Genomic DNA, 12,956 nt, shown 5'->3' with positions numbered 1-12,956 from the left:
CATCACTGACAACAGATTTAGGATCTATTTACCCAAGTGCAGAGGAAAAGGAAACCATCATAAACATTTACCTGCTTAGCTCACAGGTGGGCTCTTGGCTTTCTTCTTCTCTAGGCATTCAGTAATAAATCATTCCAATAATGTTTCTATAATGCTTAGGGGGAAAAAACCCAAGCTTTAAAAAATTATACCAACTCCTGTGCTATGGCAAAAATATTTATTAAAATAGTTTTTTCTTTTTTCCCAAGTATGAACTTAATTGGGAGGAGTCCTTTGAATTCACTCTTTCATCCCAGACAAACGAGATAAGCAGTGTATGCAGAACCTAAAACGGTGACAAATGAGCCCACAAGGCGGCACGGTGCAAGAAAGGGGGCTTCTCTGGTGGCACCTTAGGGGACCCAAGAAACCTCTGGCTCACAACTGGAAGAGTTAGGTGGCCACCACCTGTTTTTAAGAGGTAGAACATATGCTTTCCGGTAGTCCACCATTTACCGAGCAGCCGGGCCGCAGGAGGTGCTCATCCCTCAGCCCGTCTGCCCTTGGTGATGGCCAGAAGGCCTCCAGGCCCCAGGCAGCAAGGCTGCCTGAGGATCGCTACTTAAGATCCATGAACCGGATATCCATGATGAGCAGGAAGTTCTTGGGCAGCGGGCGGGGGGCGGGGGAGAGGACGGTGAACACCTGGTGCTCCAGGTCCACGCTGGTCACCACAATGAAGCCCGCCACGCTGGTCTCCGAGAGGCTCTCCTCGGCGCCCTCGGCGGTGCTGACGCTCAGCAGGTGGTGCACCATATCTCGGCCGGGGGTGACGGGCACCAGCTTGAGCTGATTGTCCTCCTGAGACATGCCCAGAGGCAGGCAGGAGTCTGGGATGGTGGGTGCCCCGACTTTGTAGATTTTCACATCTGAAAATTTGACGTTGAAGGCATGGGGATAAAAACAGCCCCGGAACCCATAGAAATACTCACGGATGCGCTCATCCCGGCATTCCCGCCGGAAGTCCTTGGAGCGCTCCACCACACCCCCCGACTTGGGGAGCAGCACCGTGCGGACGAAGTGAGGCAGGTCCCGCTTCAGCTCGTTGTACAGCCGTTCTTGATCCAGAACCACGACGACATCCACCTCAAAGGCTGAGGCTGCGTGGACCAGGGCCTGGTAACCAGAGCCCTTGACCCAGCCACAGGTGTTAATGACACAGCCGCTCACCGAGGCCCTGCGGTTCACTTCACACCTTTGGTTGAACACATCAGCTAAACGAGATGTAATCTGCAGAAGAAAGGGTCCAGGTGAGACAGAAAAGGCACAAAACCAACCCTCGGCCACACGATCCTTCCTGAGCCTAAGTGGTATCAGGTTCAGGGAAAAGGACATTTCTAATGGCAGTGGTGTTTCATGTCCCAAGTTGAAATGTAATAAATCACTCAGGAGTGAAGTGAAGTCGCTCAGTCGTGTCTGACATTTTGCGACCCCATGGGCTGTAGCCTGCCAGCTTCCTCCGTGCATGGGATTCTCCAGGCGAGAGTACTGGAGTGGGTTGCCATGCCCTCCACCAGGGGAATCTTCCCATCTTCCCAACCCAGGGACTGAACCCGGGTCTCCCGCATTGTAGGCAGACGCTTTACCGTCTGAGCCACCAGGGAAGAATAGGACCTACTTAAGAATAGGTCCCTAGAAATGTTTAACCATCTGAGATTGAACTATTTTTGAAACGGTCTTTTCCAAAACCCATCACCGTGGAAGTGATAGCCACTGAGAGGGGACAGAGAGTTTCAACCAGCAAACGCCGGCCCCCTCCCTCCACCGCGCCTTGCCCCGGGCTCTGACCTTATTATAAAGCTTGATGTTGGTGCCGGGCGTGGTGGAGCCGAAGTGGTACACCAGCGGGGCCTGGATGGAGAACCCCTCCTCAACGTCCGCCGGCCGCTCGATGTAGAGGGCCCCCATGGTGCCGGGGATGGACACAGAGCCCTGGCCCACATCCAGCTCCACGTACGTGGGACGGCGGCCCAGACGCACCGCGTAGTTGAGCAGCAGACGGCACACGGTGGACTTGCCCACGTCCGTGGGGCCCACGACCATCACCCGGGGGCCCCGCTCCTCCTCCTTCTCGGCCTGCCTCCGCATCTGCTCCAAGGCCGTATGTGTGTTGAGATAAAGCAACATTGGGGTGTCCTTGGAGACGTAAGCCACCTCGGTGCGCCCACTGAGCTGCAGCGAACAGCCGTGCCAAGTGAAGACAGCCACCTTGGCGCCAGCATCAAAGGTGAACTTCTTGTTTCGGGTCAGCTCTGTGCCGAAGATTTCTGCCATGCCAGCCAGCAGCTCCAACTGAACTGACTGCGACGCCTCCACCTCAAAGCGAAGCTCTGTCTCCCGCTCCAGTTCAAATTTAGTTGTTGGCTTCTTGTCATCATTGGCCTCCTCTCCCATCTTTCCTGTGTGGCTGCTTTTGTCTGGAACGCCAGAATCAGATCTAAACAGAAGTTAGGGCTCGGTTCAAAATCCTCCAGAGTATGTTTCTCCTTACTTTGCTTTATTCTCCCCCCTTCTCTCTCATCACCACCTGACCCACTATATATCTGATTATTGTCTACCCACCCTCACTAGAAGGTAAGGGTTGGGCATTTAGGTTTGCTGCCCGTAACCCCAGTACCTAAAATAGAGCCTGACACCAAAAGGCACCTCTGTAAAAACACCGAGTGAATAACTGACTCAGACGTCGGCGGAAAACAAGATACCTACATACCCGCAGACTTGGTTACAGCGCCTTTGTTGCTCCCTTCATCACTACCACGCTTTCGAGTACTCCAGACTTGAAAAAGCTACAGATGCCCAGTCCCTAACCCTTGGGTCAACAAAAAAGGGAGTCAGCAATCTGGAGGCAGAGCAGAGAATACCGAGTTGGGACTCAGAAGCAAACAGCATCAAGGAAACCGTTCAGCAACCACTAGCAGTGTCTTTGAACAAATCACTTAGCTCGTCTAAACCTTTTCCTCCACTGTCAACTGGAGGCGCTTACAGTTCCCCTAAAGTGCTGTTCTGGGGGTTAACCGGGATGGTCGGAGGGAAAGAAAAAAATTAGTAAACTAGAAAGCGCCGAGGAACAGCAAAGAATTATCTCCGATGCAGATCGCAGCTCCAGGTCTAGCATTCGTCCCAGCCTCCCCAGACACCGAAATCTGCGCAGGCTCTAAGGAGGCGGCGGTTGCGATCCTGAACTTACTACCTCACCTGTACAGCCACGAGCTCAAACCTGTAAACCAAGAACACAGGACCTAAGCCCAGAAGCCAGACGCGCTCACCGAGACCACGCCGGAAACAAACGTTTCCGCACTTGCGCAGTGGGGAAGGCGCGGCCGCGCGAGGCCCCCTGGGAGATGTAGTTGTACCCGAGCTGTCGCGAGCGGTCGCGCTCTGGCCGCCGCTTGGCCCTCTGGGACTTGTAGTCAAGGGTGGGGGTTGACCGTGACGTCAAAGGCGGGCGGGGCGGCTGCCGTCATTGTTCGTCAAGCAGCTGGGGAGGGAGGCAGGGGGCGTGGTGGTTACGCCTCCGTGCGCGGTGAGGACCAGCCGCGGAGGGGACACGGCCGCGGAGGCGCCGCAGCTGTGGGCTCTCTCCCCGTCGCTCCCGCTCACCTGCGGCCCGGGAAGCGCCCCACAGTCGCCTGGAAGCGGGGCGCGGATCCCTGTGTGGATACGAGGGGACCTAGGGGTAGCGAGAGGGGAGCCAAGCAGCTCATCAGAGGCTAACTGGACTACCATCCCCGTCCCGACACAGCGTTTGACCCCTGGGGAGCATTTCAGAACATTTTACTTAAGGGAGAGAATGAAACATAGATTTCTTCCAGTTACTCTGCAAGGTAGTCATTACTCAACAACCCCTCTCCTGTTAGGCGGAGAGCTTTGCTGGGGACTCTTTCCCTCCCCAAGTCTCTGATGGTTATACAAGGGCAAGCATCACCCTGCAAGCAACAGATTGGGCCGCATCTATACGTTCAGACGGTAAAGCGTCTCTGCAAGGTGGGAGACCCGTGTTCGATCCCTGCGTCGGGAAGATCCCCTGGAGAAGGGGAAGGCTACCCACCCCAGTATTCTGGCCTGGAGAATCCCATGGACGGAGGAGCCTGGAGAGCTGCAGTCCATGGGGTCGCAAGAGTTGGACATGACTGAGCGACTTCACTTTCACTTTATACACTTCTGATGCGTTTGGACTTGGGAATATTCTTTGCCACTTGCTTGCTGTGTGACTTTGGGTAAATCACAGGCTTAGACCCAGTTGTTGTTTGTTTTTAACTGGATAACAGGGATAACAATTTATCTTCAAGTTATTTTGAAGCATGAATAGGATAATGCATATAAAGCACTAAACCCAAAGCCTGTAACATAGAAAGCATTGGATGTGAGCTCCTAAGGCTTTATTGTAGATTGAGGATGGACGCTATAGTGAGGCCTTTACATTCTTCAAAGCCCTTTCAGGTGTCCTCTTTCACAGCCACCTGTAAAGTCAGCTTTATTAAATTTCAGGTGAGAGAGGAGACTAAGACAGGTGGAGGGATTTGCCCAAACTAGTATTCAAATGCAAGATTTTGGAGTTTGAGTTCAGTTATTATAACAGTGAATGCAGAGTACTAGATGCCACATCGTGTTTTGTGGGCTTTAAGGGTATAAATCCGTTTAATCCTCACAAGAATCTTGTGAAGGACACGCTGTAACTGTCATCCGTTCGTTAGAGATGAATACTTTCTTCGGTCCAGCTCACATGGTTAATCCGGGTGGAAAAGCCTAGGAAGATTTTCTGGGTTGCCTTTTACCAGCTGGCCCCACCTTAGCCTTCACTTTCTAAGAGTGCCATCCTCACTTCTCACGTTTCTTTCTTGGAGCCGCTTAAGTCCTGTCTGACTCTTTACAACTCTATGGACGGTAGCCCACTAGGCCCCTCTGTCCATGGAATTCTCCAGGCAAGAATACTGCAGTAGGTTGCCATGCCCTCCTTCAGGGATCTTCCCAACCCAGGGATCGAACCCACATCGTGGTTGTTTACCACAAGCACCACCTGGGAAGCCCATCTGTCTCGGATGGTTTGCTTTAATTATTTAATTTACTCAGCCTGCGGGTATTAGTTCTCCAGTGAGCCACCAGGCATCCTCTAATTGCTCACCATTCTGCAAAAACCCAGCTCTAGGGCTTCCCTTGTGGCTCAGCTAGTAAAGAATTCGTCTGCAATGCGGGAGACCTGGGTTCAATCTCTGGGTTGAGAAGATTCCCTGGAGAAGGGAACGGCTACCCACTCCAGTATTCTGGCCTAGAAAATTCCATGGACCGTATAGTTCATGGATTGCAATGAGTTGGACATGACTGAGCGACTTTCACACACACAAAAAAAGAATCCAGTTCTAGTCTTCCATTTGCAAAATTCTCTATGAGCTCATCCTCTCCTGTTTACACGCAGCTCACTTCCCAGATCTGTTTCTTTGCCTCCACATTCTCTCCCTTGAGGCAGTTCCTCCCAATTATCTAAAGTCATCATTGTTTTTTCTATTTCTTTCATTTTCCTTGGCCATGCCACACAGTTCCCCAACCAGGGATAGAACCCATTCTCCCTGCCTTGGGAGTGTGGTGTTTTAACCACTGGACCGCCAGCTAAGTCCCAGTCTCAAGCTGAATTTAGGGAGAAGAAACCCCTCCCCCTCCTTTAGAGCCTGCGCTCCGTTTTGCTTCTTAAACACAGAAAGGGTCAGGGTGCAACATTGAAAGCATCTGTGCTTGCCCACACTCTTTCCTCACTTTCATTTCAGTCTTTGTCACCAAGCACTCCTCTCCACCCCACCCTCAGATAACACTGCCCTCACGTGCCTTTTTCATTCTCCTCTCCAGCTAAATCCGTGATCATTTTCTTCCTGAGTTCATTTAATTTTTTGCTTCTACACTTTCAAGTGAAGTGAAGTCACTCAGTCGTGTCCGACTTTGTGACCCCATGAACTGCAGCCCACCAGGCTCCTCTGTCCATGGGATTCTCCAGGCAAGAATACTGGAGTGGGTTGACCATTTCCTTTTCCAGGGGATCTTCCCAATGGAGGGATCGAACCCAGGTCTCCCGTATTGTAGGCAGATGCTTTAACCTCTGAGCCACCAGCTCAAACACGTTCAAAGCTTGCCCTAAAAAACTACTCACCTTCCTTTTTCACACTTCCTTCTATTTTCCTCAACAAATTCCGCTTCCACTTACATTTCCTTCCTCATCTGCTGTCCAGATGAGAACGTTTCCCTCGTCTTTCTCTACTCAGTGCTGCCTGTCAACTCCAAACTTCTGGTAACATCACTCAAGATACCGACTTTGTTTTCAGAATCTACCTTAAACTGAAGGATATTCTCGGATGGTTTGCTTTAATTATTTAATCCATTCAAGGTGTGTGTACTAGTCCTCCAGTGAACTGCCAGGTATCCTGATGAAATAGTCAGAATTCCTTTCACTTTGTCATAGCCAGTTAGCATTGCCTCCCATTAACCTCATTTCCCTACCTTAACTTTTCACTCCCCCCTTTACTTGTGAAAAACTACTTTTTCCGAACGTTCACCTCGGTTAGAAATCTAAGCTTTTACCTTAGACGGTATGTTCTGTGTCCACATACTTTAGCAACTTGCAGAGGGCAAAACTTTATGAGAAATATTTTGGCTCACATGAAGTATAACTGGAAACTGATAGAAAAATAGCATGAAAGATGTTAAGTTCTTCATAAGACACAAATTTGGCATGTGCCTCTTGAGCCTCAGAATTTAAGAGTAAATTCACTCTGGGTATTCAAGTTGAGAACACTGTTTTGAAATGCCAGTAACTTCTGTTTACTAGCTGCCTATCACGTGCCAGGTTTGTTTTTTTTTTTTTAAGATGTTTACATATTATCTCACTTTACTTCACATGTCCCTGTGGTAAACATTAGCTTCATTTAGCAGAAGGAGAAAACAGGGGCACACAGGCTATCAGTAACTGGCCCAGTGGTTCCTGATAAGTGTATTGGCAGAGCTGGGATTCCAACTCAGGTCTCTTCCGAGACCAAAGCCAGACACACTTGGACAACGTCTGAAGATGCAACTCAACTGCTGTTTTTTGAGCATCTTCTGTAGGCAAAGCTCTGTGCTTGGCGTTGCTGTCCTGGGATGCAGAGAGGAGTTTCCCAGAGGACCTGCCTCAAAGTTTAGAACCAAGCAGAGAATCTTATGTAACGTGGGTGTCTCCGTGCGTCAAGCACAGTTCATTTGGAAGTAGACAATAAGAGGTTCCTGCCTGTCAGAGGTCATTTTTGGTCTGTGACTCCGCGGGTTTTGAACCGGAGGCTTTGAGGCTTGGAAGCGCCTGGAACAAGCTTGGGGGCGTTCCATGCCATCCGTGACCATTAAAATGGCTTGCTTTCCCCTGCGTCAGTATCAGAGCTGAAATGGGAAATGTGGCATCTTGACTGTGCGCTCGGTGGGTCCTGACTCTGCACCCGGCTCTCAGCCTCTCCGCCTTTGGTCCAGCCCCGCCACCCGTACCGCGGACTCCATCCCTGCCCAGCCCTGTCCTCCCCCCACCTCAGCCTCTGGCGGTCTCCTTGGCCACGGGGCCCTCCTCGCCAGCACCCCGGCTCCCCTCCCTGCCTGCCCCCGCCCCGGGCATCGCTGCCCCAGCCCCAGCCCTCGACGCCTGCCCGCTGCCTGCCTCCCAGCCCGCCTCCTGTGTCTCCCAGCCCCGCTCTGACGTGGGAGGTGAGGGGGGTGGGGGCCCGGATGACTCACAGTGTTGTGATGCAGTCCCGCAACACACAGCTACATTCACCCACAGACCGGGGTACCGGCGGGAGGCCGCCTCTGGCCGCCCCCCCGCCCCCCGCAGCTGGGCCAGCTTGGCAGCCCGGGTCTGAAGCCCCTCACCACCACCCTCCCCGCCCCCCGCCCCTTCCCCACTGAAGGAGCGGAAGGAGCCGCGAAGAGAGCGCAGAGAGATTGAGAGAGAGAGGGGGAGATAGACGGAGATCTCTGGAGCCGGCCTCAAGGTGAGGGGCAGCCCTTCTCCAAGCGCACCTTTCCCCACTCTGTGCGTCTCCCCCTCGGGCTGCGCGTGGCTTTCCCCCCTCGCCAGAGCATTCTCCATCCACCCTTTGTCCTCCCTTCCCCCTCCCCGCCTCATCCCTCTTCGAGCTCTTCCCGGCAACTTTGGCCGCAGCCTCAGGCACCCCTGTTTGATCAAGCAGCCCTGTTTATATTGTTTGGCCGCTGGGGTGCGGGCCCCCCCTGCCCCCTCCACCAAGCCCGCCCCGGGAGCCTGCTGCGCGGCTCATCATTGGGACCATACCGTACCGAGGATGCCAGCCCCTCGGGGGGGCTCGCGGCCTCCGAGCAGTTGCGAGCGTCCATTGTGAGCAGGTGTCCCCCTCCCTTTCGCCTTTTCCTTTTTTTACCCCCTAAGAGGCACGGGATTCGCACCTGGCTCCGCCAGCCTCCGCCTCTGCCGTCAGCGCCGCTTGCTCAGCAACCCCTCCCTCCCCCCGCCTCCCACGGTCCAGCCGCGGCTCACTCGGGGGGCCGTCCGCACCCCGGCGCGCTTCTGCCCCCGTCACTGGCTCTCCTTGCTTCTCCCGGTCGTCTGAGATGGGGGGAGAAGTGACCCCGACGCCCCCTGCCCCCGCCCCCCGCGGGGCTCCCTGTGCAGCCTCCCCTGGGCGGGACAGGGAAGCAGGGGAGAGAGGCGGGGTGGGGCTGGGGGGTCCCGGCACCCTCCCCGGGACCCGGGAAAGGGGCGAGGGGGCCAGGTGGAGCTCGCCGCCGGGAACTCACTGGCGGGCAAAGCTGAAGGCAGACGTGTCCAGCGGAGGCTGGCCGGTGCTCTGCTGTTGAGGACCCCAATGTCACCCTGAACTCAGCCCAGGGTGCTCTTCCTGAGTCCCTCCAAGGGCCGAGGGCGTTAAACGGCCGATGCCCTCTGCCGGGAGGCTTTGCAGAGAGCCCACCTGGCGGCCCCAGGCAATGCTGGAACAGCTGGGGTGCTGGTGGTCCCCGCGGAGGGCAGGACGGAGCCTGCGCACCCCGGCTCCGCTGCCTACTGTTGCCAGGGCACCCGGCTGGCATCCCCGAAACAGACCGGGGCTAAGCCACCCAGAGCCGGCCTGCAGGCCCCACCGAGGAGCAGGCTGAGGCTCCCTGGCTTATCAGGGCCGGCAGAGGACACCTCCCGCCTTATCCCTGCCTCCAGCACCCGCGGCCACTGTAGGGCTGAAGCCTGCGAATCCTCCTCAAGATTCTTAATCAGAACCAGGCAATTCTTTTTATCTCGCGTCACCCAGAGTCCCTGCCCCCGGGAGAAGGGGAAAGAAACATCCTGAACCTTGTGCCCCCAAACCACGGGGCGGTGACGCTGCCCATCATGAGACACCGCGCCCGCGCCGCAAACACGGCCCGGGACCGCCGGCCTCTCTGACACCGGCCCTACTTGCCATTGGCCCCCAGCGGTCAAACGCGCCCAAAGGGAAGATCGTTTCTCTCCTAGGCTGGGTGCTTCACTGAGAGACAAGGCAACAATCCTAGAGGGCAGTAGAGAGAGACAGACGAGCTCAGAGGCTGAGAAGACGAGCCCAGTGATGCTCCCGAGCCAGAATGAGCGGACCCAAGCGCAGGACCGGGCAGCAGCCCCGTCTGAGGCCCTTGGTCCCAGGAGAGACGCCCATCAGGCTCTGGGCCCCCGCCCCCAGAGGACTGGCGCCGAGTGTGCGTGTCTGCCTACCTGCCCGCGCTCCTTCCCTTTCTCATCAAGCTCCTCCCACCCACACAAATCGTGTGCTGGGGCCAATTACCTTGCAAACCGAGGTCACGGAAGGAAGGACCGGCACGCATCCCCAACTTTTTCAAGGCTTTGAGCCCCAGAGACACAGAGCCTACCAGCGCACGTGGGATGCATCCTCACAAAAGGACGGAAAAGCCAGGGAGGAAGGAGCATTTGCCAGCGACGCGGCTCCCATGGCAGCGGGCCGCTCCCGGTGGAAAATGGTGGAGGCTGGCTCTGGCCCCAGGAGGGCGAGACACCGCCTCCGGGGCTGAGGCCCCCCCATCCGCTGCGGGGCCGGCCCGAGCAGACGGTCAGCCCAGGTGGCAGATGCAGTGTGAGCGCGCGCGCGCGCGCGGAGCAGGGCTGCCGCGGATGGGTGAAGCGGGAATGAAAGTGATCGCAGGCGCCCCGGCTCTTCCGTGCCCCCGGCAGGGGCTCCCCCGGCTCTCCTGGTGACCCTCCCCTCCTTCCCAGGTGACCTCCATTTCTGCCTGGCTCACGTCTGGGGGGGCCCTGGCCCGGCAGCCCCCCCGCACCGCTCCCGTCCTGAAACACGGCTCTAGCCAACCTGCTCCGCTGCTTCACCTGCGACCGTCTGTGCGGGGGCTGCACGGCGCCCGCGCCCCCCGCCCGCCAGGGCATCGTCCTCCAGCCCGTCATGCCCAGCTGCGACCCTGGCCCGGCGCCCGCCTGCCTCCCAGCCAAGACCTTCCGCAGCTACCTGCCTCGCTGCCACCGAACCTACAGCTGCGTCCACTGCCGCGCACATCTGGCCAAACACGACGAGCTCATCTCCAAGGTAACGGCCTCCATCACTCCCACCCCCGCCCTCGCCCCCCGCCTCAGGCCCCTCCAGACATTACCCGGGGGTGACGCCACGGAGCCTGGCCTCCCGCCTCCATGCCCCCGCGGGGTATTCAGGGAGCGCGTGATCCCCGGGGTCAAGGGTTCCCCGCAGTCACCACCGGCCCCGTGTCTCCGCAGTCCTTCCAGGGGAGCCATGGCCGAGCCTACCTGTTTAACTCCGTGTGAGTCTGCCCCTCTCCCTCGTGCGTGTGTGCCGGTGTGGGTGAATAGCTCTCCTCTCTGCAGAGAGGGGCTGAGCCGCCCAAGGTGGGTGCCCTGCGCCCTCTGGGTTTGCCTCTCCTTTGGCGGAAGCCCGGGAGAACTGGGGTGCCAGGCGCTAGACAGCAAGCGGTGGGGCGCTGGAGGTAGGGCTCTCAGCTGGGTGGGTCGCGCTCTCTCCAGATGCTGGGCCCTCTTGGCTGTTTGGGGGTGCGCTGACGGAGTGACACCCCGCTCCCCCCCGCCCCGCGTGCTGGGTCCTTCCCGTCTCCCAGGGTCAACGTGGGGTGCGGGCCAGCTGAACAGCGCCTCCTGCTCACGGGGCTGCACTCGGTAGCTGATATTTTCTGCGAGAGCTGCAAAACCACCCTGGGCTGGAAATATGTAAGTACCGGGGGGGGGGGGTAGGGCCACCCTCTGAAGGCGGGGGTGGGGCGTCTCCGTGGCCCCCCAGGCCCCAGTGGCCACCAGTCAGGTGTCTGCCTGACCCAGAGGGAGGAGGGAGCTAGGAGTGGGGGGACCGGGTGGGGGGCGGGCTTACGCCGGCGGCGGTAGGCGGGCCTGCCGGCCCACATTGCCGGCCTTCCCCCGTCAGGAGCAGGCTTTTGAGACGAGCCAGAAGTACAAGGAGGGGAAGTACATCATTGAGATGTCGCACATGGTGAAGGACAACGGCTGGGACTGAGGGCTTCCGGCGGCCTCTGCCCTCCCGACGCATGCCCCACCCTCCCACACCTGCCCCCGCCCGGCCGCGCCTCCATACCAGCATGAGCACTGCCCCACCCCTGGGGGGGACCCTGCTCCCGCCGCCCCTCCCCCCGCCGCCACCCCACCACGCCCAGGCCCCCCTGGAATGGGGGTCTGGGGTACCCCAGGGGTGCTGAAGGCTCAGGCGTGGGCAGCAGTCAGGGAGAGACAGAAACGGGGGGGGGGAAGGGGTGGCCATGGGGACTTGTCGCCCCCAAGGTTCCGAAAACCGAGGGGCTGGCGGGGCAGAGGCAGGCAGAGAGGACCCCCCGGGAGGAAGCCCTGTTTGCTCCACCTCTGCGAGCGAACAGAGGAGCAACCTCGAGTCCTGGCGCTGGGAGATCCTAGGCCACAGAATAGCAGGTGAGAAGAGGCTCAGGGTGGAGTGAAATGCTGGCCGCAGACGCTGGGAGGCACCGGAGTCTCTTAAGGGTGATGTTTCCCACCCCCTATTTGCAGGAGCCAGGATTCGTGGGGTGGGGGTTGGAAGAAAAAAAATCCCAAGTCCCAGGCCCTGGGAGATCATCAAAGCATCCCAGGGGTTTGCATTTCACTCCACTTGGCAGTTTACCTTGGCACTGAAGAGGCACTTTCGAGTATCTGACCTTTGCCATGGGGTGGGGTGGGGGGAGGTTCCCCCCGGAACAGCCCCTGTGCCCGGCTGGCAGTCTCCAGAGTGAGCAGGGTTGGTGGGTGTCCTCTGGGCCTGGCCACTGCTCCCTGGGATGCAGGCCCTCGGAGGGAAGGTGGGGGCTCAGTGCCACGAGGCTAGGTGTCCTCGCGGCTGCCACCAGCGAACGAAACTTTTGTATGATATATAAAGTGTTTGGGTCTATTTTTAATAAAAAGGGGAAAGCAACATGTGAGGCACTCGGTCCTCTGACTTTTCTTGGCAGGTACCATAGATCGTCCCACGCACACGGCTGCCCCAGGCCTGCCCCTCCTACCTCTGTTGTTTAGTAGCTAAGTCAACTCTTTTGCAATGCCGTGGACTGCAGCCTGCCAGGCTCCTCTGTCCATGGGGTTCTCCAGGCAAGAATACTGGAGTGGGTTGCCATTTCCTTCTCCAGGGAATCTTCCAGACCCAGGGATCAAACCCAGATCTCCTGCATTGCAGGCAGATTCTTTACCATCTGAGCCACCTGGGAAGGCTGCTCTCTTACCCCTAGGGGGCAGCAATTGCTCTGTCTATGACAAGACACCAGGGGATGGAGATTCAGGTGAGATTTTGCTTCTGAGATGGTTTGTTTTTTTGAGTGAGATTCCAGCGGGAGCATCCTTAACAGCTTCTGTCTTTAGGAGCCCTTGACAAGGAATCCACTTTTGCCTAGTTTGAAGAGATTCA

The 12,956-nt window shown here is 57.2% G+C and overlaps 2 protein-coding genes across 8 annotated transcripts; one reads left to right on the top strand and one right to left on the bottom strand.

Annotated features, from left to right (window-relative positions):
* Positions 1-203: 203 nt before the first annotated feature.
* On the bottom strand, positions 204-10,035 carry CLP1 (cleavage factor polyribonucleotide kinase subunit 1). 7 transcript variants are annotated; one of them, XM_027979799.3, is made up of 3 exons: positions 9,828-10,035; positions 1,828-2,476; positions 204-1,269 (listed from the first exon to the last, which is right to left on the bottom strand). In XM_027979799.3, the coding sequence occupies exons 2-3, from the start codon at positions 2,431-2,433 to the stop codon at positions 598-600; spliced, it is 1,278 nt and encodes a 425-aa protein (XP_027835600.1). In that variant the 5' UTR covers positions 2,434-2,476; positions 9,828-10,035; the 3' UTR covers positions 204-597. The 7 variants fall into 7 exon arrangements, with proteins under 7 accessions (XP_027835600.1, XP_042089498.1, XP_027835599.1 ...); XM_042233564.2 differs by lacking the exon at positions 9,828-10,035 and adding an exon at positions 8,815-9,157; XM_027979798.3 differs by lacking the exon at positions 9,828-10,035 and adding an exon at positions 8,338-8,417.
* Positions 7,809-12,477, top strand: YPEL4 (yippee like 4). Its single transcript, XM_012096653.5, has 5 exons — positions 7,809-8,033; positions 10,274-10,598; positions 10,784-10,827; positions 11,140-11,248; positions 11,460-12,477. The coding sequence occupies exons 2-5, from the start codon at positions 10,458-10,460 to the stop codon at positions 11,547-11,549; spliced, it is 384 nt and encodes a 127-aa protein (XP_011952043.3). The 5' UTR covers positions 7,809-8,033; positions 10,274-10,457; the 3' UTR covers positions 11,550-12,477.
* Positions 12,478-12,956: the final 479 nt, after the last annotated feature.

Source organism: Ovis aries, chromosome 15, assembly GCF_016772045.2.
Source record: "Ovis aries strain OAR_USU_Benz2616 breed Rambouillet chromosome 15, ARS-UI_Ramb_v3.0, whole genome shotgun sequence".
Lineage (NCBI taxonomy): Eukaryota > Metazoa > Chordata > Mammalia > Artiodactyla > Bovidae > Ovis > Ovis aries.
The sequence above is the reverse complement of the archived record's forward strand: the minus strand, read 5'-3'. Positions and strand labels throughout refer to the sequence as shown.

Coding starts and splice junctions, on each gene's coding strand:
- CLP1 (XM_027979799.3), bottom strand. CDS start 2,433: ATGGGAGAGGAGGCCAATGATGACAAGAAGCCAACAACTAAATTTGAA. Junction 1,270..1,827: donor ACATCAAGCTTTATAATAAG/GTCAGAGCCCGG, acceptor TTTCTTCTGCAG/ATTACATCTCGTTTAGCTGA.
- YPEL4 (XM_012096653.5), top strand. CDS start 10,458: ATGCCCAGCTGCGACCCTGGCCCGGCGCCCGCCTGCCTCCCAGCCAAG. Junction 10,599..10,783: donor ACGACGAGCTCATCTCCAAG/GTAACGGCCTCC, acceptor GTGTCTCCGCAG/TCCTTCCAGGGGAGCCATGG. Junction 11,249..11,459: donor CCACCCTGGGCTGGAAATAT/GTAAGTACCGGG, acceptor TTCCCCCGTCAG/GAGCAGGCTTTTGAGACGAG.